The following is a 26,316-nucleotide window of genomic DNA, read 5'->3' as shown; positions in this document are numbered from 1 at the left end:
ACATAGATGATTGTAAACTAATGATATGTAACAGTGGAAGTCAATGCTGATAGAGCAGCACATCCCTCACTGCTGTAATGTATCCACGATTCCTACTAATGCATCTGTTTCATTGACGGTAATTACTACTGTACTGTTGGGCTATTACCTTAATCTGCTACAACATTTTTGTTACATCATTACCATGAAATTGCCTTGCAATTATTTCTCCTCCTGTAAAGGTAGATAGATATATGGGTGAATAAATGAGCGTAATCATTTATCTATTATTATAACACTAATGGTTTTTATTTGGAAATTATTTAGAAACAACCTGTTAGGTGGAGGGAGACAGATCACTGCTATGAATTTAGAAAACATTTCTCTAATGTCACTTTAATGTGAATTTGCCTCCTAGTCCTTCTTCACACATGGCACAAAAAAGACTCCAAGGGAGCTGGGGTGGAAAGGAAAGGCATATCTGGATGCATGAATGTCAGTGTCACCGTCAGCGACATCCTGGAGCCATTACACAAAAAAGTAGAACGAAAGAGAATCCCCTGAAGTACACTAATGTGAAAGGAGGGCCATGGTGTTCCTGAGCCGTGCCTCTTGGGACTGTTGACTCCAGCCAGTGTAATGCACAAATCAAAGGCTCCTCTAGCATTACTCCAACAGTGAATAGGTGCAGTCTAACAAGTGTAGCACAATGGTGGATAATGTTTTGTAAATGATGAACTGGGGTGTATAAATCATCATATTTTTACGGGTACTTATTATTGTAAAAATTATTAGGAACTGCGTAACCAGTCATTAGGCATAGCTTTTCATTAGAAGTAGCTACCTTCCTTAGAGAAGTTACTCTAGGTCAGCTGTCTGTGTTGTCCATTACTAAGGGCACCTTTGCAGTTCACCTAAGGAAAAGGGCCGACCCATCCATCATGTGACTGTACTGCCACTGCTAGAATAAGGGAGAAGGACACTAAGTTACCAAAACAGGTCTGTGTGTCTGACTTGAATAGTATAAACAGGTGTAAATGTTGCCATGCTGCATATGAACAGGTGTTCAATACCTATTTTGTTCTGGTTCTACACTAATGACGTCACAGCTGAAAACCCAGGTTGGCACGAAAAGTTCACCTGCGTCATCGTCAGCACTTTCACACTCGAAGTGTCTCGGTCTGTATGTGAGAGAAAATGTGCAAAAAGCAAAGAACCAAGTGACACAGGGTTAGCAATGAATGACATCTGTTTGTTACCAACAGTTGTTGCTCAGTCCCTTTTTCTAGAACATGTAAAAATAACTGGATTTGATTATTCAAAATTCTAATTGATGTGGATTGGATGGAAAACAGTACTGGTACCAACATTGGACATATCTACTAATATTGTGATTTCAGCGAGCTTCAGAGTGGACAGTCCCAGCCATTGGTAAACATACAACAGTGATGGTAATTTCAGCCTTTGTCAGCAGATCGTATCAACCTCACACACTGAGCACAGTTGACACTATAATCATGCTGTCCTGCACATTTGCTGGTCTGCAATTTCTACTGTTACAGTATTTAACATTAGCTTACTTGAGCTCTGGTGAATGGTAATGGAAATTTAAATATGTTATAGCCACTGATGTAGCCATGCTGTATAGCAGTAAAAGACTTGTACATGTCAGGCTGTTGAGGTGTCCATCATTCAGTTTATTTACAACTACAAACTGAAAGAGAATGTAAGTGGACTTCAGACAGCGAAATATCTTTGGTTTCATTTGCAGTATTGCAATCATCCAGAATTTAAAACACACACACACAGGCACAGTCTCCAGATCTGACTCAGACCTTCCTCTTTGCATTTGTTGAAGGCACATATAATTGGAGGCTTTAGCCTCAGAGGTGAACCTGATATGTGTGTGACATTTTTCAGAGGAGTTCAGGATAAGTACCATCACAGTGAATGGATGGTCCTTGCAGTGATTTTCAAGTCTCAGTACAGTGTTTTGAGCAGTGCTTTGCATTATTCATATACAACTGCCACTACATGTTGACGTTGTGTATTGATGTGCATTGGTGGAAATGTAAACTGCTGTTTAGAGATATGAATTTGTAAACAGAAACGTCTACAACAATGATACACAGCACTATAGACAGAACATGACCTCCATGTTTCAGTGTTGCCTAGTTGCAACCGAGAGCCGCTGCTTTAAAAGAGTTTACCTCCAAGAGCACTGGCCATTATATCTGTGTGAGTGTTGATGGTGTTTAATTTTTGTTTTGGCCATATTCAGTCTGAATAAAACGAGGCTGTCGCAAGGACCTAGTGGAGGTCAAACCTGAAACCTTCCAGACCCAAGTCTGCTTCCTTAACACCACTAAGTTACCACCAAGTTAAGTTTGAAATGAACTTGCAAGATATATTATTTTATTTTAAGCAGTCAATCCAGTGTGGAACTGTCCAGTGCTGTTTCCAGCAGTAGCTTTAATTACACTAGCAGGAAGTGAGTCTAAAATCCTGCTAGTCTATTGGACTGCAAGGTTATCACTCTGAGGTGTAATTTAATAAAGTAAAACTACTTCAGTCATGTCCTGATGGGACAAGTATCTGCATCTTTTTTGTTACCTCATTACAAAGTTCTTGACAAAGGGCTGACTACGACAGGTTTGATGAAACTGGCTTGTCATTGGACGGACAATCAATAAACTCTCCCTTGTGCAATGCCTTTGTTTTAAGAATGAAGTTGAGATTTGAGAGCTTTTTTTTTTTCTTTTTTCTTTTTTGACATCAATAGCAGCATCATTGTCTAAGAGCATTGTCTACGTACCTCAGGGAATCAAATCTGAAAAGATATGCATGTAAGGCATCAGGTGCACAGACTTGGGGCTTGGTACTTTACTTGGGCATAAGCCTTTATTTCACCAAAACCTGAGAATAAGCCTTTTTTTCTTGCCGATTTCTTCATAGAACTTTTTAGTCTAATTTAGTCTAATCTTCAATATCCTGTGCAGCCCACTAACCAGATGGCCATGTCATCTTTTAAACAAACACATTTTTTATGCTGTAAAATATGTAATAATATTACAAATAAAGAGGACAAGCTTAATGCATTATAGTTTTTATTTATTATTAATTTAATTAACTATTAATTATAGTCAACTAAAAATGTCTTTGGAAATGTTTAAATTAATAATGAAATCCTGGGTATGATTCACTGCACTGCCAAAAACCCACTAACATGGTCCATTCTGTTGAATAAGAAGTTAACATATTCACCTAAAATCAATAGGTTTAATTGCTGGTGTTCACATGGTCTTAAAGTCATTATAATTTTTTTTAAAAATGAGAATTTAATTAGATCCACATTAAATTCAAATACACAGAGAAGCAGCACAGAATGATCTTGAGGTGTCTCTGCTCTCTGCAGCATTTACTCACTGGCCATTACATCTTCCTGAAGCAGCCAGACACCATCTCCAAAGGTTAGGAATAGACCATTAATTCTAAGAATTTGGTTAATTATCCTGCAGTCTTGTGCCAAGTCCTTAATAAAATACCCAGGGATTTATGGTCAGAGGTTTCAAATAACTTTAAAGTACATCACTGCCCAATTTAAAAGCATTAGTTTCCTTCTCTTTTACTTGAGGATAGTTGGCTCTTGTTTAGGCTGTGAGATTTAGAGATGAGCCTGTTTTTAAGGCAAAGGAAAAAATGCACCTGAATGTTTCTTTGTTTGACGAAAGCTACACCGAATATGTGACTTAGAAAAAAAAGAAAAGAAAATTAATTTCACTGCTATTTAAATGAAGACATTTCACAGTTCATTATTGCCCTCTATTACTGTACGAGGCCCCCTGCAGGCATGTTTCAGTCCAGTTTTGAAATCCCTTGCTCCATCCAGAACACTCCTCTGCTCCTCTTAACATGTCCACACACATTATGCATATTACTGTGCTCCAAGGTGATCTGAAGGATGAAATGTGAATGTGACAAAAAAAGAGCAACGGCAGAGATGATCAAACCTGAAGAAGCAGCTGAGCAGTTGCAGCCCTCCTGGCAGGCCTGTATTTGAATAACCCAATAATCTAGGTATCCATGTGTGAAGGTGCTACATAGCTGGATCAGTTAAAGAGGCCCCTGCAGCACACATATTGGGTGTGGTTCAGATGCATGCAGGCAGCCAATGATTTATGCATTCCACGGTTGTCATCCTGAGTGTGTGGTCTGGAAGACCACACACAAGTTGTCAGTCTTTGCCTGCTCATCTCGCCCTGGAACAAAAAAAAATACAAATGAAACAATACCAGGTTGGTTTTGAGGAACTAACACGACCCAAAGTCTTTAGGAGGTAATATTATAATAATAGAACAACAATAGATTTGGGTAAAGACTTTGAACACCTTGATGGCACTACGTCATACTGTGATAAGTCTGTTTCCCCTGTCATTGTCAACAGTAATCCTGACCAAATGGCAAAAATGATTTGCTACAGAGACATTTTTTTAAACTCATGACTCATCAGTTCCGAAAAACTGCTGCCACTTTTTTGTTGATCACAGTTGTTTCGCTTAGTCTTGTCTTCATCTGAAAAGTCACTGCAATTCTTCTACGAGGATGGAGGTGCTGTTGACATTCTTTACTTTTGAGGAGAAGCAGGCATGATTTTGTTTCCTTCTCGGCTGCTACATAGACTTTACCCAGAAAACCAAATCATTTTTGATACTAAACATTTCCTTTTTTGGTTTCATCAAAAGAGCTGTAAAAGAATATGTTTTTATTACAGTCTGATTTCACTTATCTGCCTGAGTGAGGCCTTGCTCATACATAACTACTTTGTGAAATTACAAAATTATGCTTGAATGTTCAAATCTGTGCCTATTGTGTTGTTTTTTTTTTTATTTTTTATTTTTATAAAAGGTAATCACTGAGTCACAGAAGAGAAAGTAGACATATTGCACCCCTGACCAGTTCATGTCTTTAATAATGGAGGGCGTTATGTAAACTGGTTAAATTAGGTCATAGATTGGATCTGAAAAGTACCAGCTGAGCTTAAGCCTGTAATCATCTGTCTCGGGTCTCACTGTCAGTGCAAAGTGCTGTTTACTGTACAGGTGGGTCAGTATTTTCACTCCTCGGTGTTATTTTAGACATCACTGTGCAGAAATATATTTCTTTCTCCATCACATAAAGCATCAGTGCTGAAAAATCAACATCTCCTCAAAGTTGTGATTTTACTGCCAAACAACTAAGACATGTTGAGTATGAGGTCAGAAAACAAATAGTTGACATGGTTACTGTAAGTCAACCTACCCATGTCCTCAAGTATCAGTAGAGTAAGTGTTGTGCTGCATTCTATTATTGTCACACACACTACAACAGACACGGTGTAGAAGGGTGACATTTAGGAGCTGCTATTTCAGCAAACATCCACCTTGTTTCACCATTGTTTCTCTTCTTTTCTTTTTTGTAGCACAGTTGAGCTTTTTCAAATTGCTGGCACACAGATTAAAACAGATAAAAAAGAATGTTAGAAACACACTTTGAAGGAATTCTGTGAAATTCAGGAAGCACCGCCTTCAGCTATTGCCTTACATTGTTACTGTTGTTTTTGGTGTCCATAGAATTTTACAGTACAACATGGTGACAGTTCAGTAAAGGAATACACTTTAATTATATCATTTATCATGGACTATTACCCTGTTTTCAAAAGAAATATGTGGCCTTCAGTTTCATTGATCCACATTAAATAGATGAATGATCGCCAACTAAACCTTTTTACCTGATAATGTACCAGGAGACTTTCACTACAGATACAATCTTAGAATAAGAGTCTCCCTGTGCTACCTTTTGTAACTCGGGGGGAACTTCCTGTTACCTGTCACTGCCTTCCTTGTTTACATGACCTAATTCTGTCACATTGTCTCCATCGCAGACAGTTGTATATTGTAAATAGTAAAGATGATACTGTACTGTCTTCCAAATGCTGTCTTAAAAATAAACAACGGGCTGTCATAGTTGTCCATATAATTAGAGTACTGTATTTATTACACTCTGTGGTTGTCATATTGTGATGACAGCTGTTAAACCATCAGCTTGGTGCGTTGCATCTCAAAGGCTAACTTTCTGAAGAAGCCTCTTGGATGAGAGGTGAAACGTCTTCTTTTAGAAAATTCACCTCCAGTTGCCTAAGAGAACTTTCAAACTTGACCATGACCTGGATGACTGAGAATCTTCATAGACATGTTCACCTTAAATAGTTTCCCTAAAGATATTTGGTCACAGCCTTTAACCTGAAATTGAATTACCACAGATACAATCCATCTTGGACACATCACCTCAAAACACAGCTAGATTTTGAAGCCATGCTTGGAGAGCCTCATCAATCATCACCTGCAGAAGCCTGTTACCTCCAGGTTAAAAGCCTCTAAGTGAGAAGGTAACTGAGTTGCTGGCTTAGTGGTTACACCACTAACACTCAGTCCATTCTGATTATGTTCCAAGCCCTTTTAATGAACCACTGTGGAAACGTCAGCACTGTTTTTCAGCTTTTCCCGGTAATTACACAGCTCTATGACCTGCAGCAGCATGAACCTTTTACGTGTCAATCCACTGTCTGTCTAGGGTCGGAGAGTGCAGTCCAACTGTGCAAGCATGCTAACTATTAAAATTCTCAATTTCTTAATCATATGACTTGATTCTGATTAGACCAAGCTGGTTTAAAAGTAATCCCCTGTAATCAAATGTCTACTGTACATGTCTTGTTGCTGTTGGTTGTAGTTGCTGGCAGCAGTGCAGTCTAGAAGACAAAATGTTGAAGAGACAAGGAGAATGAGCTCAAAGACCATAAGTCACTATTGCAGGGTCTACATAAACTTTATCCGGTCATAAAATTCACTCTTAAAATTATTCCAGCCCAAAAGGCAGTTGTCAAGTTTTAAGTTTGTGGTTTGTGTCAAATACAGAGAAAATAATGTTACAACCCTGCAGGAGATGTACAGCCACAGCAAGCTGTGATGAACCACTCGGTCAAATGGCCTGTCACAGGGTGCAATTCTTTTCTCATTTCTTACTAGAAAAAATAAAAAGTAATGTATTACTTGCTGTTGTGGAGAAGGTTTTTGCTGAGTTTGGATACATATAAAGCAGCGTTCCACCGGCTCACTTAATTCACACAGTGAACCAGTTTAACTGTCATCACTGCAGTCCCTGCTCTTTAAAAAAAAAGATCTATTGGTGAAAAATCACTACACACCTGCCCTTTAAGGTTGAACCCTTTTGTCCGTAGCCCATAACAAAGCCTCTGTCTTTCCTGTCAACAACAACAAAGCTGTTTGCCTTCAACCCTGTAGGCATTTAACGACAGAGTTATTAAACCTTTTCTTCCTTCAAGCTATAGAGAAATCTGCTCTGTCACAATGGCCTTTTTCTTTCACCCTAAAAAAAAAAAATCATGAATTTATACACAGTACATTTTAAAGCCTCCTTGCAACTTAAATTCAGATGAGCAGAATTCTGCTCTTACTGTCTTGTTTATAGGTAAAACACTTAATCTACACACTCCGCCATATTGCTAACCTTTTCTCATCTTTGCAAGTTTCATTACAGAATTGATTTTAAACTTCGTGATTTCTCGGCTTGGCAATACCATGCTGTTTGCTGCACTTCTCCTTTGTGAGCCCCAATGCAACTATATCTGCAGAAACAGTACTTGGTGAGATTCTCTTCCTTTGAATAAATAATAATAATAAAAACAAATCTTATCCTATTTTACTCACCTTAAGAAAACAACTGCAGCTATGTGTTTATAAATACAGCTGCAGTATGCCAGTCCGTCAGAACAGTCTTTGTAAGCCAAAAGTAATCTGGACAATGATGATAAAAGAAGTAATAATTGTATTTTCTCTTCATTACACACATCACAGCTCATGTTTACAGTGAAGCTTTTTATTCTCAACCAGTTTTTGGGTGGGTGTTCAGTGTGATAAGCTGAAAGCTAAAACAAATGTATAATCAGTTTTCAATATTGATTTGTCAAGTTTTTTCAATATTTTTAATGTTGCATCAGCTTTGTTAGTAAGTGTAGTTCAGAGCCTCATAAAAACTCCACTGGCATATTCTCAAATGTGAAATACAGGTTTGCAAAGGAACAGGCCTGGGCATTGTCTACTGTGTTGGACTTCACACCCGCACAACGGGAGACTGTCACTGTGTGACTCACATACTGGCTTAACCCAACTGCATGATTGTGTATTGGTTATTGTATTGTAACCCGCACTGTTAATTTGCACCAACACAGATCCATGCGACAGGCTTCATACAAGGTGCTGGCAGAGTGAGGTGTGTTTGCTTCTGGCTCAGAGGCTCAGCGCAGCATTTGTTTTCTCTGTAACACACGGACAAATTCCGGGCTGTAGTAAATGTGTGGAAATCAACTCATGTTGCTTCTCTTTAATGTTCATCCTTGATAGTCGGCAAGAACCCTTTTCTGAATCCTTACAGATGCTGTTCATGCTGCTCTATCAGTAATCGGTAGTGTAATGTGTTTTTAATGGAATGGGAAAAAAAAATCCAGAGATGCACTGGATCCACTCAGACACTGACTGTCTGTCTCCTGCTTTCTTCATAACCATACAGACTCCTATGCCTATCACGTCAGGCTCCAAGCTGACACGTATGCTGTTTATTTATATTTTATGCATATACTGTTCTTCTGGCTATTTGTTATCACTACAATGGGATATTTAGCACACGGGTTTACACCCAGTCTGGATTTGACTTTATCTCTGCTCTTCATGAGTTTGTGAACTCAGAGTTCTAACAGTGTGTGATTCACTTGGTTCCTCTTCGGTAAAGCAATGCGATTTCTTTTTTCTTTCTTTCTTTTTTTTTTTTTTTACAATTTCTTGCAACACAGATAAAACATTAATTTTCCCAATACACTGGCATTAAATATGTAATGCAGAAATATTAAGTGTTTTTTTTAATAGAATCTCCGACTCTTTTCCCCTTTAAACATGTTTAGTGGGAGTTAATGAACACATTATCTACAGAGCAGACCTTGACTGAGAAATTAATGACTTTAAACATGGTATTCTTATGAGGCATAAAACTGTTTTACACATGAATATGGGCTATTGCTGAGCTAAACAATGACTTCCTTGAGGCGAAAAAGTCCCCTAACGTCATAATTTCAGAGACAGAGCAGTTACTATTTGATCCCAGGATATGGACTGTTAGAAGAGGACCGCACGACTCAATAGATTGGCGAATAGATTGCAAAGTTGCTGATTTCCAGTACTGTCACAATATGTGAAAACGACAAACCATATAAAAAACAACTTAATCTGGGATTTGTTGTCAAGGCTGTTGGAAATATTACCTTTGTGCCATGTAGTGAACACCAAAAACAAAACTCAAAACTAGTAAATGACAAAGTAATAATTCAAATTTACAGAAGCTAGATCCTAAATTATCTTAGAGATAATGTATGTATCGCTGTTTAGTAAAAACTATGACTTCAGCCTTGGTCCACATCTTTTGTAAATATATTTATTTTACCAATACAACACTACTCTTTCTATTTTGTTCTGACTTTATTCTTGTTACTTGTCTGAAAAATACACAAAAACTTAAAATTCACAGGTCAGTTCTTTTTTAAAACGACAAAACAAACATAAGAAACTTCTTTCCACTTTGGACTTGTAACAAGAATTTAAATTCCATTTATGATACACACCAGAATGCAAAATGCAACACGACTCTCGTGTGATATACTTCCGTTCTGGGCCGACAGATTTTACCTTCAGGACAATCTCTTGTTAAGTCTATTTCTGCGTACACCTGTTAACAGAACATCCTTCTGTTTGCTTTGTTTGCCCATTTTAACATTGAATACGTACAGCAATGGGCTCCTTCAGTCCATGTAATACTGTTGTAGTATTTCCAAATTTCGATATACAGAAAATTGAAGATCAACTTTTTGTTTCAACATTCAGTCCTTTCAGAGTAAAAAAAGAGGAACGTCAATGATACATTGTCAAGATGCATTTGTTGCCAGGCAATTCCTACCACTCATCAAGTACACACTCGAAGAGAAGGCAAAATGCATCAGGGCTGTAGTTTGCAAGCTCACATCACTTTCATTTCATAGTTTCACATCACTTTCATGTTGAATTGTACTGGTTCTTCATTTGGACTCGCTTCCTCTGATTCCTCCTTACGGGGCACATATTCCACTTCTATACTTGACTTTGTGTTGTCTTTCCCTCTACTCCAGAGGAATAATATTACCAGACAGAAGAGGACAACTCCCAGGAAGGAGATAAATCCCATGGTAGTTGCAATAATGAGTGTCTTTACATCAAAAGGGAATGGAACTGAAGCCCGGGTCACGTTAGCACCTTCTTCGTTGGGCTGGTTGGAAATGAAGGCAAATGTCTTGTTTGGCTGGTGGGGCCAATTAGGAGAGTAACTATGTACAAAGAGGTGAGCAGCTTTGGTGTCATTACCTGCTGCATTGCTTGCAATGCACATGTAGGTGCCATTGTCCTGGATTTGGGCGTACCGTACCTCCAGTGTGCCATCATGAGACACAGAGAGTCTTGACCCCATGGTTTTAGTAGTGATGTATTCCTTTTTGGGGGATAGCCACAAAATCACAGGGTCTGGCTCACCCTCAGCTGGGCAACTAAAGTGAACTGTTGTTCCTTCATCTACATGGCTTTCTTTAACTTTATAATCCAAGATCTTTGACTTCTGACAGATGAAGTAGTCAGAAGGTAGGCTGTTTGGAATGTCCTTGAACCCTTTACCTTGCATCACTTCAGGTGAAGCACATACAGGCTGCTGTTTGTTGAACTTGAGCCTCCACCGCCGACGAAAGACCCAGAGTAGACGACAGTCGCAGGCCAGTGGGTTTTCATGTAAAGCTAACATCTCCAGGTTTCCTAATGAGTGAAAGACGGTCTCCTCCACGGTGGCCAAACTGTTGCTGGAGACATTAAGTATGCGGAGGTGATTGATTCCTCGGAAAGAGTAGGGTTCAATCTCAGTCAGTCTTCCACCAACCAAGTGGAAAGCTTGAAGGTTCTGCAGATTAAACAGGTGGTTACCTTCGACAGCTTGAATGGGATTGAAGGACAGATTCAAATCCTGAAGATATCTTAGGTGGCTGATGGCCTGGTATGGAATGACACTGAGATTGCAATGTGTAACTGACAGTGAGGTGAGGTTGAGACCAAACAAACATTTCGGAGTCATGGTATCCAGGGCAGACATATGAGAAAGCTCCAGGAATCTTAGCCGATAGAGTCTCTTAAAAGAGTAATCCATTAAGACACTGACGTTCAGGTATCGTAATCGTAGTGATAGTAGGTTATGAAGATGGCTAAGGGCATCAGTGGGCACTGAGGATAAATTGCATCCCTCAATGTGGAGGCTTTCAAGGTTGGTGAGGCCATGGAATGATCGGGGTGAGATAAACACCAAGTCATTGTCACCAACTTCCAGAGCTCTCAGGTTGTACAGCTCCTGAAACATGTAGTCGAGGAGAATGACAATTTTGTTCTCACTGATATCAAGCTCTGTGAGGTTCGTCAAGCCGGTGAAGACACCCAGCTGAATGAGCTTCAGCTCATTGTTGCGCAAACCCAGAGTACGGAGGTTCATAAGATTGCTGAAAGCCCCAGGCTCAATGTCTGAAATTGTATTTTCATTAAGCTGCAGGTCCTCCAACTGAGGGTAATTGATGAACTCGTCTGGCCCCAGAGTTTTCAGACGGTTCTTGCTGAGGTCCAACAGTCTTATTTCAGTTGGGATGCCCTCAGGAAAAGTTGCCAGCTTCCGACGATGGCAAACTACTGAGCGTTCCTGAGCGCTGCAGTCGCATCGGGAAGGACAACCAGTGGTGGAGCCAGAAAGGACGGTGCCAAGCATTAGGATCAGGATGGGCTGCCAGCATGCCACCAAGTAGCTGTGCCCTCCTGCCTCCCCTGACACCATCCTACAGCTGACCTGTTGAAACACGAGACATACTGTTACTATAGAAACAGGGTGTAAAACTGCATTACAGAAAATATGACAAAATGTGACATTTCTTTCCTGATTGTATTTCTTGTTATGGATATATTATATTTGACTTTAAAAGAGAAAAAACACTGAATCCACTAGTGACTTTTAATTAATAAAGCAAACATCTCGGATTGCCCCACTATTAATAACCCGCTGTTCCCTTTAGAGTTTGTAAAATATTAGTTTGAAAAATTGAATTGGAAATAGGGTAATTTTCTTATCAGCAGAAGGCATATACATAAGAACCACAAAGAACTGCCGTCAGTGATATAGTCCTCACTGTTTTTGATTTACATACACCAAACCACAGTAGACCTTTAAATAGCTCCCAAAAACATTTGCAAACCTAACACATCACTGCTGCGCTGCTGACCTTGCTGTGATATACTGTAAAACAGTGACTGCTGCCAGATGGTGATAAATGGAGACAGCCAGAGCTTTAAACCCCTGTTTGACGTTGACCCAGGGCACTATAACTTGATAAAAAAACCTTCTTACATCAAGTATGATGATGGCTTAAGTTGCAACTTTATCTAACATACACACAAGAAAAAGTGCTATGGTAACCACTGACTCTTTTAAGACATAATAAACACAACCTTTTTTCCAACATGAGGACATTTCAAAGTTAAGTAGTCTGAAGTGGAGCATGGTCCAGTGGAGAACATTCTGATTTAAGGCATACTCATTAATCAATGAAACACACTGAAAATGTGTTTTGTCTTTTAAAGTGAGGAGGACACAAGAAATCCAAGTAGTCATTCTGGGAATAATAATGTGAGTATACGTAAATGCATTTAATACTGAATTTGTCATATCTTCCAATTTAAGTGACTTCTTGATTCACCACCTTTCCTGAATCTGTATGTTCTCTCCAGTTTCACACATTCTGCTTCTTTTTCTCAACATTTTTTGCAGTGGGTTTAAAACACCTTGTGTGTAAGGGATTGTGGGGACCTCAGCACTCATAAATTCTGTTTGGGGAGGAACTCACTCTGTCGTGAAATTGGACACATCCTGAACATTAGAACATTCCTTTGGTTTAGTTCAATGGCGTGACATCCTGCAAAGAAGATGCCAGAGCATTCTGCTTTGCCTCTGTACATGTACTGTAAATGGCAAAATCCAAGACAAAGTTAAATAATTTCACTCAATTCTACTATTTTAAGTCATAATTTTCTGCTGGACTGTCAGATACAATGGGCATCATTTTGTGTATTGGAGCAAGGCAAAAACTGCAGTATCATAACGAAGCATCAAATATTAACATTTTCACTAATTGTTCAGCTAAAAACCTAATTTGTGTAAAAAATGTTAAAAAAGAAAAACTTGATAACATCCACATTTTGTCAGATTAATTCATATTGGTTCTAAGATTTGTCAATATGAATGGCTTGAATCACCAAGATATACGTACGTGACATGCGTCAAATATTAAAGTAAACAAGCCAGAGATACTTGATGTCAAAAACATGTTTATCTGTTTCACACAGATAACTACTTTATATCGTCAAGATATGAATATGAATGAGGAGGAGAAGCTGTGTCGTAGCTAACTGAAAAACAAGCAAATGCAAATCATATTCTTACAAGAGTGTCATGAATGATTTATGATTTCCAGTGTCGGAAAGATGGGTTTCCTATCTTTGTTATCATCTGGCCTTGAGAGCCCAGATACACCCATGTATCACAACTCGATTTTGACCTTGAATTGAGCAAACATTGCCAAAGAATTGCTCAAATTCATCATCTTCAGACAGTGTGAGGTGTCCCTCAGCTGCACTTAAATGCTTTCTACCCAAGTTGCCCCAGAGAGTCTATTCCAAAAAAGGGACCACCGTTATACTACCCCTAATACTTCAGTTTTTAATTTGTCACTCTTAAATATTAGTTTTCCTTCCATGACTCTTTGGGCGTGTCATTTTAAAAGGCAGAGCTCCACTGAATTTTGAAGGGCAATGATAAAAGAACACAATCTTTTTCTTTCCTCTTTTCCCTGCCATGACTGCTTGTATTCCCACCGTGGACCTAACACCATGCTGCAGCCTTATCTCGGAAACATGTTCTGGCTTAGTCTTCTGCTGATTTAAATGTGATGGTGTTTGTTTTTGCTGCAGAGAAAACTGTGAAAAAAGATTGCATTGTTAGTGGGTCACTGATTGTCTGCGGGCCCCGTCCCCAGTAAAATGGGTGACACACAAAAGTGTATACATTTCCATTTTGTGGTTTAAGATCATGTTCTGTGATTTTGGAAGACTGCATGGGGAGGACAGTAAAGGGCAACTGACCATATTGATTATTTGTGATTTTACAATGGAGCGGTCGTTGATATATAGAATTCACAGTGATTTATCCTTGTTCATTAGATGAAACCATTATATATATTATAAAGTAATATGCTTGAAGGCTGAAATCAAATGCTTAAGAGGATAAAATGCTTTAGTGTATGTGGATGTGTCCAGCTGAGACGCAGAAACAAATCTGCATGAGGTCAGTTAACTCTGAAGTTCTATTTCTTTTTACAGCACTAGCCCCTAGCTAACAGGCTCTCAGCCAGGAAGGCTTATAAAAAAACCAGATGTACAAATAAGAAGCTCTCACCCCTGGCATTTTGAAAGGAGGCAACAGGATAAAGAAATGGGAAATATCTTGATTGTAGCTTGTCAGTGTGAAACAAACACACAAAGTGATAGCTTTGAAAAATGCCTTTGCAGATATAAAGAGAGAGTCCATTTTTGAGAAATGGTTTTCTGTTGTACTGATGTTGCTCAGTGTTGCACCACTAATGTTCTACCTGGAAGCAGAAAACCTGCAATGATAAGCATAATTGATACCAGCGTGGACGTATACAGCAACAGATGTTAGGTACCTATATAAAGTCTAACCTGATAATATGGATTCCCTGCTCACACCAACAGTGTTTTGGTAAGATGGTCTGTGTATTGGTTGGATACTGGCCCACTAGTCAAATTAAAGAACAATCTCTTTAACCCACAGACACTTTGGAAACTGACGTTTTGAAAGCCTGCTTTAAAGCCCAATCACTTGGCTGTAGTACTTCAAGCTACTCCAACAGCTTACGAGTATCTCATCTAGAATAATGAAAGACCAACAGTTAGTTTTAAAAGCTTCACTGAGTTCACACAAAAGCAAAGCTCAACTTTGTGCTGTCTAAACAGCATAGTGTTTCATCTGTGAAAGTCGTACACTTTGAAAGCAATTACGCTGATTACACAGATCATAATTTATAAGAATTCCTGAGGGGAAAATTCACAGTCTGACACTTTGTAAACCACATAGGCTGCCACATGGGAACCCCCATCAGGGTTATATCACTCCTCTGGACATGTAAGGCAGGCATTGGCAGGTATTGACCACAGCACTATGGAACCACTTAAATTCAAAATTTTTATGATATAATCATGTACCAACATACACTGTATATACCTTTGTCTCTGATGGTTCTTGACAACCAAGTAGTTTCCTCTAAGTTCCGTTATTTTGAGCCTCTTTGGACATACAGTCAAAGTGATCCTCTTAAATGGTTTTGGTAAAGTATGAAGCCACGTGGTGTTTTGTGTGATAAAAGTTTTTTTTATTTTCAAAGATTTTCAAAATCAAAAACCCACGCAACACACTGTCTAGTTGTGTCCTTTAAACAACATGGCCAACTGTGATTAATGCAGCTGCAAATAATGGCCTCCATTAGACTTTCCATTTGACTCCAAATGCCTTTGCTGCGGAAAACGTAATTTATTCATTCTACCTGTTTCTTTCTAGGTGGAAGTGGTGAAGACTGGCTGAGCCACAAACTGATTCTATTTGAAATTGGATACTCAGATTTTTCTTTTTTTCAGATATAGGAATATTGATCTTTTATCATCACATTTACTGTCTCATTGGTCTTCATGTTCCTCACCATTGGAAGGTAAATTCCAAGCCATGACAATTTTTTTGCACTAGAACATGTTATAAAACATGGGAGATAAGAGGATCCCTTCTAAAGTATTTCTATGTGCAGCCACCCAAATGCTGCTGATCAGTAATGGGTCCATACAGTATATAATGGGAATTGCTCTCACATATTCATCCATTATTGGAAGAACAGGAAAACACCTTAAAAGCCACCTTTCATCTCCTTTGCCAGGATGAGTCCAGCATGTTCATCTTTGATCCTTCATTTTCAGCAGTGCAGTAATGCATCCCTAAAAAGTCAGGTGCATTTTTGTACGATCCACATGATGATAAAAATTACTTGCTGCCAGAAACATTTTTACAGACAGCACTCTCCAGGTTCCCCTGGGTAATCAAGTAGAATCACAGACTGTCTCACCTTTTGTTATTAGATTTAAGCTGCTGCTGTGATAATTCCTGTTTTGACGGATGCCATGCAGGCGCGAACAGTCTTTCTGCAGCCTATAGGTCTTGGCTTTCTTTTGTTTTTCTACATTCTACGTACATTCTTAATTTTTTCGACGGAGGTCAGTTTTCAGGGTGTGTGTTTAAATTGTAAAAGTTACTGTGTAACACACTTTTGTGAGAACATTTACTGTACATTTACTTTGGTGGCACAATTTACTGTGGTGTTGGTGCATGGCTTCATACTTGGTATTTTAAATCAGTATGTAAATTATGATAACAGCTCTGTAACGAAGAATAACAGTTCAAATTAAAAAAAAAAAAAAAAAAACATTTCCCAGAACAGTTATTGCAATTCACTGAAAACAAACAGTCCGTTATTAAAATACTGTTACTGGTTTTTTTAAAGGTGACAGTGTGTGTGTGTGTGTGTGTGTGTGTGTGTGTATATACATATATATACAACATAACATTCTTAACCATGGGGTAAGGTTAAATATAAATATTTAGCCTAAATATAAATATTTAGGCTTACAGTTTATTACACGGAATCACTTTGTACAGTATTTAGAAAAAGAACAAAAGTTGAAATGAAATCAAATGCTCAGTGTGGCTTTGACCTTTGGCTCCTTCATTCTAATGTTTAGGTCCATCTGTGATGGACAGGTCACATGTATTATCTCTGCATCAACAACATGCTCCCTTACATACTGTAGTACAAGGCATGGGCGAAGCCACATATCGATTCTGTGCAGAAGAGCCACGGTGCTCTCTCAGCAGGAGCCTAATCTTATCAACAAATAGGGTACAACTTAGCATCTCTGATGAATGTCTGTGTGAATGCAACATCAACACAGAGGCCCACATTACATACAGTATAAGGACTATAAGGTTCCCTGAGCTATGACGGCCCCACTTCTGTGTCACCTTTCAACCCAGTAACCTTGCTCAGCACCACACGATAACAACAATTTCAGAAACCACAAAAAGGTTAAATACAATTGGCAAACAACAGATCTAGTTTTTATTGCATTTGTTGAAAGTGTACCAACCTTTACAAAATAAAGTAACTGATGCAGAACATGGCTAATATAGTGAGTAATGATAGCAGTTATACTATATACAGCTTTTTAAACTGAAGAAAAATACTTGGTTAAATATTTTATTATACCTAAGTCATATACTTTTGTAGATTGATATTAAATAATCAAATTTTATGTTGGTTTGCAAATGGTAGAAATGGAATTCTGGTGAACACGCATCACAAGTGTCTTGTGCTCTGACTGTTATGTGTTTACTACCTAACTTTTTCATCAGCTACTCTAATCAATAACTCCAATAAGGAGACTTGGAACCAAGGCCATAGTTCAGCAGCTTCCCCTGCTCCAAGCCAAAACAGCACTGCCGTAGGTTTGCCCATGGATACTAAATCACTTCATACACACTTTGAATCTTCATTTAAAATAGTCTGGGCTCTCTGCCCAGCCATGTAAGCACTGTGCTGTTCTTTTTATTTGGTGGGTGTCATGGATTCTCCGTTGTCTTTATCAGGCCTCAGACTCCATTAGAACTGCTGTTCTGTTCTTCTCTCTCACACCAGGCAGTGGAAGTACAATCTGCCTTTCTGCTGGGAGCAGCTGCCCACTCTTTATTATGGGGGAGTTCAGCAAAAAAAAAAGACCAGAAGGAAGCAGCCAGATGAACTAGTGATTTAAAAACAATTAATAGGAGGACGCTGCACAGAGCTGCAGACTCTGCTTTTTGTTCCCTGATATCAGCACTGCCACCACAATCTTTACATCCAGAGTCCAAGTTCCAGGCCGCTTCAGTATTGCTTCTCTGTTACTGTCCAAAAAATGTTGACTAATCTGCCTTTATAGTGCATCGTAAGAAAAATAAAAATACAAATGTGTTTAAAAGGCCTTTTTTGGCTTGCAAATGTTTTTCTATAACGCTGGGTCATAAATCATCTTGTAATAGAGAATTTGTACTCCTCTTGGACTTAAGGGTTCTCCTTAAGGTTAGAGTTTGACAAACTAGTGTTAACGGGATCCCAAACTGTGCTGTTCCTGCTTCAGCTTCAAATACAAACAGAGAAACCGAAAAGTGTTTCTTTGTTCATTGACAAAATTCAGTGATAATAGAAGAGCGGGGCTTCTGTATTCATTACCATAAATTACTATTGTAATTCAAGAAGAGTGAGCAGGAAATTACAAAAACCTTTATACCCTTAATTTTCACTTTGGAACTGAAAAGAAAGAGATAAGGTTTATGGAACTACTCGTCTAGAAAAGACTTTCAGTTAGAGAACTGACAGCATCGTGGGAGAGATTTAGGAGCCGTTCACCCCAATCACTGAGGTCCTAGTTGGTACGTAAATACTGTGCAAGTACTAACTTCAAACTGCTCAGGATCTGGAGGTTGTGTGTTAAACACATTTGTCTTCTTTGACTGGACAGGTGTTTATTATACCCTAGCACAAGTAAAGGTAATGATGTGATCAAATCATTACCTTTTATGTGTGTCGTTTCTTTTGGCAGCAGTCCGTGGCTTAATTTGCAGAACATTGTTTCTTACGTTTTCATTTGATAGAAAGAGCAAATCCCTGATTATGTGAATCTATTAATACTATGCACATGTGCAGTAGATGTCGCTATCATGGATTTATAACAGTTACTCTTGGGATATAATAGTGGCTCCATAGTGTAGCGGTTATCATATCTGCCTTACGTGCAGAAGGCCCTGGGTTGGGTAGGTCCTGTTGGACACTCACACTTGCAGCAGATCCCACACTGTAGTGGCTCCATAGTGTAGCGGTTATCATATCTGCCTTACATGCAGAAGGCCCTGGGTTGGGTAGGTCCTGTTGGACACTCACACTTGCAGCAGATCCCACACTGATTTCCCCAGTGTGGGATCAATAAAGTGCTCCTTTTTTATACTACATTGAGCTTTAATGAATTCAACTGTTAATCAACATGTTAGTGGTTCCACATCTTTCATCTAGTTAAACGGAAAGTACAATTGGCAGCCACTGTTGTCAGAAGAATAAAGACAGGGACAGTGAGACAACGTGGACTAAGCTGCAGACTGTTCAACTGAACAGACTGAACTGCTTTAAAGATACCGCTGCCAACCTGGATGAACTGAATGACACTCTTGTATCTTATGTACACTAACAAGCTGTGGTTCACTGTGGTGCAACCCCCTCCTGACTCCAGAATCCAAAAGCTTTGTGTTTACACAGGTGGCGACAGAGTTTTGTGAGAGCAAAACGCACTGAGGGAGGTTACAAAAGCCAAACGCAGCTTCCTCCATAAAGTGAAAAAGACCCTGCATCAGTATGTGCTTTGTCATAAAAAGACTCTACACTATGCTACCTCTGCGTATTCACACTAGATTCAACATCCTGACATACTGACATTGAAAAGTAGAATTTTACAGTACATGGTTTCAAAACCAGAGGCATGGCAAGAGACAATGCCACAGCCAGCATATGATGTACAGCTACTAATGATTTGTCTTTGACAGAGAAGCTTAAATATGTTTTTAGTGTTCAATGCCAAAAATATATTTTTCTACAGAATTAATAATAATTAATTTACTTGATTAATTTACTCAAGCCAAACAACACACCCACCCATCTCATCTGTGACCATTAAAACAGAATTCAGGTTAAAGGAAAGTATTGGAGAGTGACGGCAAGGGCCGAAATTGGAAAACAAAACTAAACAAAAGTGTCCATTTTAACTGGATTCTAATTAACAATTGGCTGCAAAGTTGTCATTAGCAGTTCAGTGAATCCAAGTTTCCTAATAGCCTGCATAGTGTGATTTTCCAAGAAACATTTAACTTCTTGACTGAGTCATAGAAAAAAACAACTCTACAACCAGTTGTTAGTTACAGTCAGTTAATAGTTGGAGTTGATCCATCAAAGACGATAGAGTCCATTATAACATTATAGTACATTATAACCTTAACAAACACAGGTTTGTCAGCTTTTTTTTTCACTTCTTATATTAGAACATGTCTAAAAAGCACCAAACTTTACATTAATTTTTAACACCTCAAATTCCCAGTTGATGACTTGTCCTGTGTGCCACACCCTGAATCTAGACCTGATCTGATCTTGGTCTATGCTATCTAACTGTAAAAAGAATTAAAGATCTATAAAGATCCCTTCTCTGTTACAGGGTGTGTCTCTGGCTCTGCGTCAGATCTAAAAATGTGCCACAGAACTAAAATCCCATTGTCTATCGCTGTATTTCCATCATTCCATGTAGTCACAACCTCATCACCTGACATGCTGACATTTCCTCACACATTCTCAGTGGATGACCTGATCTGCTGCAAGGGATATCAGACAGGCCAACAGACTTTGTTGTGTCATTATGTTAATTGCTTTGCTTTTTTTCAACTCCGTAGAGAGGAAGCATGATCTTCCACAGGAGCTGTTGAGCTACTTCCTTACTGCAGTCATCAGATTGAAACCAACAGAGAATACCTGGGTAGATATGCTTTGCAAATTTCCACTGTGATCAGTCCCTAGCATCCACATCTAGAGGCTATGATGCTATTTTCAGCCCAGAGCACAATATGAGCTAACCTCAGTCCTCCATCCCACCGGCCCCTGACCGGTCTCATATTTTTGCATGAAGCTGTTATCATTAAATTTAAATGAGGCCGGCTTCCACACAACACCGGGACTGTGACCTTCTAAATACATTTGTACGACACAAATGTGAGTATCCGGTGACACATCTGCCGTCCCGTGTCACCCTCTGTCCAGCACACTCTGTATAAACACCAGGTCCTGCAGACTTCGCCACAATCACTTTCCCCATTTCCTTTTCACGGTGGCTGATGTTATCCATTATGTGAGAGTGTCTTAGCTTCAAAATGGATCCTGTTTCAGAAAATGGTTTAATAGTAACTTCCTCGTCATTATTTTGGCCACATAACACTGTGCTTTTTACTGGAACATCACAGATGATGTGTTATATGCAGCTCTGCAGAGATTAAGCTGTAAATAGAATGGATTTTATGAGACCTGAAAGGGTTAAACTTAGTAACCCAGCAGAAGTATATTTTTTTAAAAATGTATTTTAGTTTTCTTCAGTCTAGTTGTGCTGACAGTGTTAAGCCATGAGAAGCTTTAGTTTCAGCACCTGTCCCTCCTGTTTCCTGCATCACATATTAGGTTGTTATTTTCTCTTACATGTGATTTGAAGGCTTGAATTCAATTCCATTTGGACTGTGAAGAAAGAGAATCCTAATATAAATGCAACGTTTTGTCTCTGATGATCCTTACTTTATCCCACTTAGAGAAGATTGGCTTTCGTGGAGTGTTGTGTTAGACATGTAACGACATGTACCAAAGGAGGGAGTTACAACAGGAACAAGGAGATGATGCTGTGGGTTAACTGTTTGTCTGGTTCCTTTTAATTTCTGTATGCATAATATTCAGCTTTTAATCCAGTTTAATGAATGTAATATTTGTTCTTATATACATGTGCAAACCTAATCATCTTTTACTGCAGATACTTATCTGTCTCCTGGGAGAGTGGTGCCCTCACACTATACAAGTGTCTACCGTACAATAAGTCTTGATTTGCACTAAAGCTGTGTGAGTGAACAGCATCTCAGAGCACCTTCATACACACTGGACTATTGCCAATCGTATATTCACCTCCTCTTCACTGATATTTTTTCTAAATAAAAACCAACAGACAGTGTCCAGAGTTGCCTTTACTCAGTGAATGAAAAATTGAGAATTGTCTGCCTCGGACACCTTTTTCACCTACTCAAAATAATGTTTTTGTTTAAGGGGAGGGCTACCTGCACACACTCATGCTCAGTTAAACACAGGGAAAAGATTTAATCTTGGAATAATAAACGTGTCTGCTTTGCCATTTTTTTTACATTGACATAAAACAGGGAGGTTGTTGCAGCATATGTGTGGCATCAGTATCCATTGGTATCTTTATTTACATTCATTTTACACAGCAGTAATCGTTTTCAGTACTTACAAGACAACGTCAGATTTATAACCACATTAAATCTTTCATCAATCCTGACCTGGCGTTGCTCTTCCCTGCTTGTCATAGATGGGATCTCGATCAATGTCCTGTCATTGGATTCTTTGTTCACTGTCACCACTCAACAACAAGCTTTTGTTTCTCTCTCTCTTCTATATGCAAATAACCCCAAATTATATTATGATTTGGACCTTTACATTTTAAAGCTGTAATTTGCATAAATGTTGCCTTAATGTCAACAGGGGACACCAACGCCAACAAAAACAGTTTAACCTTAGCAGTTAAGCTGTTTGAAATTAAATTACAAACTAAATGTGAAATCCAGCCAAACTCACTTATTAAAAAGAACTAAAAACTGAACTGCTCTGCCAATTCCAATAGTTTCAGTCAGTATGAATGTAAATCTAAAGCCATGTAAAAGTACTGCTGCTTCTCAGATGAACTGATAACAGATAAATATCTTAATCAGTTATATTTTTTAGTGTTTATGATCTCAATCAAATGTTTCAGGTTTTATTGAAACAAAATGTCACTCCTGTGAGATCCTGCCATATTTAGGGGAAAGAGACATAGAGCAGGACAGGAAACGATGCACATGAGTGAACACTGTCTGTGACTGATGCCTTGGTCGTCTAATAGTCTGCTTGCTGCCATCACGTCAGGCTTATCAGAGGACTAAAGAAAAGTCAGACTTAAAGGAAGTTACTGCGATGCGTAAACTATTTGAGACCATTTTTTGTTACGTACTTAGTCAGAAGAGAGCTAATTACAAACTGGAGTTTTAGAAGCTTTCAAACCATCTTCCCTGGACTTTAACATGTAAACATCATTTTAAATATGCACATGTTTTTCATTTGATCTACTCTGTGTCTCTTCTCTGATGGAGCTGCAGTTGTATGCACAGAGGGACACGCATTAAGTGTTGCAGGGAAAAAGAAAGGAACGAGCATGAGCAGCCATTATAAGCTGATTATGAGAGTCCAATTAAAAGCCGTGAGTAGCTAATATGGCACTGACATGATGAGCACAGTCTTTCATCTAGGAGCTGTTGTTTAGGGAGGTAGGCAGTGGTTGGCAGAGGCTGTCACTGCACTGTTAAAAACACCCAGCTCTCGTCCTCTCTCAGCCTTCTACCTGCTGGAGCCTTGCAGCTATTTTTAAAGAGATGCAGGCAAATAAAAGCAGGTAACTTATCAGAGTGTCAGTACATCTCACCCCAGTCTCCTGGTCATCTCTGCTCCAACAGCTTCATCAGCACATATCATATCTAACATTTGAGCAAACAGCTGCATAGACGCCTCATTCCTCATCTATCTTCACAGGCACTAGGATATTGAGAATACAAAAAATAAAAATAAAAAACAAAAACAAACGTGTGAAACTAGAGAAGTTTAGCAGTCTTAAAAAGAGCATGATATTCAGGATAGTGATTATGAGGCAACAATAACCATCCTGGCAAGACACTTGTAGGGAACAACACAAAACACACTTGTCTCGTTCAGTCACACACCTTTTCTTTAGTAGTTATAAAAGGTTAGATGTGTAATCACGACAATGAAATGTTGAAAGATTTCCATTAAAACACACCATTCAGATGCTTCTCTGTTTATGCATCACTTAATGAGTTTCCACTCTCCGACCCTCTTTTTCTTTTAAGTGTAACTAGTAGATGCACAGATGATCAGTGTGTTATCAGACAAACCCCAGATTGGCCAGCACACAACAGGATGTAACCCATCTAGATGACGAAGCACAAATAAGATCTGGAGCTGTCTCCAGGAAAACAATTCTTCCTTTTTACCCCATCCATTTGCCTGTGATACACTATTTTATCCTTGACATTAATTTGCTCCTTGACAATTCCCTGGCCCCACCACTGCACCATAATAAATCTGATCCTGTACCTCAGCTTTCAAAGCCCACCATAGAGACCAAGTACTTACCAGGGCTGTCATGCAGAGAATTCTAATTCGGGCAGCTCCATGTTGCCAACAAAATTCAGAATGCCTCCAAAAGCATGGAGGCAGGGATGCAGGACAGGAGACAGGAAAGATTCAAATTGGAGGGGGAAAGAGGGTTACATGCAGCGACAAGAATCCGTTGTCTTAGGAGCATTTGTGAAATGCCTCCATCCTCTCCAGATGCGCTAAATCCAGCAGCACTGATAGGCTGACATGTAAACACACGGGCAGCTCTGCTGGCTCGCACAGACTCTCATACATGCTGCACCTAGAGCATATCCAGAGAGAGGAAGAGGGATGGAGGGATGGAGAGATGGAGGGAGGGGCAGCTGATGAGGGGTGGAAGGAGGAGCTGCAGTGCACTGAGAGTAGGAGCAGCACAGGGCACAGGCAGAGAGGGGAGCTGAGAATAAACGCGAAGAAATCTCTGCCCTGATTGCACAGCCAGCGCCCTCTGATTTTTTCTTTTTTTTTTAGATTACTTTACAGTTCCTCTGTATGAAGGCATAGCTGTGATCAGATTAAATGGAATGCAGGTTGCAGTGTAAGGTAGAACAGTGAGAATGTGTGTGTTTGGGTTTGGGGACAGAGGGGAAAGGAGGCTGGGGGGGGAGGGGTGAACAAAGAATTAGAGGAGGAGTGGGAGAACTACTGGGAAATTGAACACCTGCAGTAAGAACATTTGTTGATGGTAATAACAGGTGACTTTAGGAGATGGGTAACCGTGTTTTAAAGCCTTGTCAGGGAAGGAGAGTGATGTTACAATGTGAGGTGATCATCAACACCTCTCTGAGCAGCAGGGTCTGGGACAGAGGGGCACAGACTTGTGGATGAAACACTGATCCAAACATGCAGGCAGGAAACTCCACACTTAAGGAGTGTATTTGGAAAATTGAGAAGTTGCGGATAATGTGGAAATGGCATTTGTAGGCTGTTGGACTTAAAACATGTCAGGAAAAACTCTAGAAATGTCTGTTTTTTTTTGTTTTTTTTTTTTTTTTTGTTTTTTTGTTTGCTTGTTTTTCGTCACTGTAGAAGACTTTGTAACAATTAACTCGGTCTTAAAGCTAAGGCTTGGTTCCACACAAAGGTCCCTTGCTGCTTTTGCACTAAATCTGTTAGACAAACAGCAGTACATAGTGCTGGAGACAGCCAGTGGCGGCTCATCTCCGCACTACAATAAAACATACGCAGAGAGAAGAATCATTCAGGCAGGGAAGAGGAACAGTCTACACCAATACAACATAAAACAAATTTATGGGTCATTTGGCCAACAAGGAGCTAATCTAAAAGCACTGACTTACGGCCAGTGTTCAAAACCAAATCAAATCAAAGGTAGGAGTCAGCAAAATGTATGGGAGAGAACCGCCTGTTATGAGACAAAATTAAATTGTCAATGGATTATGTATTTAGTCCAGTTTGTTTTTTGAATGGTGCAGCCACAACCATCACTGCACAGCTGATTAATGGCATTTCCATTTCCATTTAGTGGTGCTGTGAATTCCCCTTGGCCTGTGTCAGGTGATAAGACCTCCAGAAGAATATGTGCCTATGTGACCGGACATATCATACATACTGTTTTTTTTAATAGTAGAGACCTTTTTAAAGCTGTCAGTCATTTTTCTGCAAAATGACTCTATTTGTCTTTTTGGTTCGTAAGCAGTTTGTTAAACAATGACAGGCTCGTAAATATGAATAGAGATTTTCGAGCTGCTCCAGGGAGAGCTTGGTTTGTTTTTGTCAAACCATTTACATTTTTCTTAAACTGTGATGTAATGATATGGAAGTTCAGATGTAGATGAAGAAAGCACTGGAAACATGAGAACTCTGCATCTAGCACTGTGAAAGACTCATCTTTTTTGATTTCTGACGACCTCCTTAAAAGTGTGAAAAGTGTCTCTGGAGGCCCATCTTCATTGATC

The 26,316-nt window shown here is 39.2% G+C and overlaps 1 protein-coding gene across 1 annotated transcript; it reads right to left on the bottom strand.

Moving 5' to 3' along the window:
* Positions 1 to 7,875: 7,875 nt before the first annotated feature.
* lingo1b (leucine rich repeat and Ig domain containing 1b) lies at positions 7,876 to 24,963 on the bottom strand. The gene is made up of 2 exons (XM_008310145.3): positions 24,377 to 24,963; positions 7,876 to 11,979 (listed from the first exon to the last, which is right to left on the bottom strand). Exons 1-2 carry the CDS (start codon positions 24,386 to 24,388, stop codon positions 10,120 to 10,122), a joined length of 1,872 nt encoding a protein of 623 aa, XP_008308367.2. The 5' UTR covers positions 24,389 to 24,963; the 3' UTR covers positions 7,876 to 10,119.
* Positions 24,964 to 26,316: the final 1,353 nt, after the last annotated feature.

The sequence above is a fragment of the Cynoglossus semilaevis genome, chromosome 5 (genome assembly GCF_000523025.1).
Source record: "Cynoglossus semilaevis isolate Cse_v1.0 chromosome 5, Cse_v1.0, whole genome shotgun sequence".
NCBI lineage: Eukaryota > Metazoa > Chordata > Actinopteri > Pleuronectiformes > Cynoglossidae > Cynoglossus > Cynoglossus semilaevis.
This window is presented reverse-complemented; position numbering and strand designations above follow the sequence as displayed.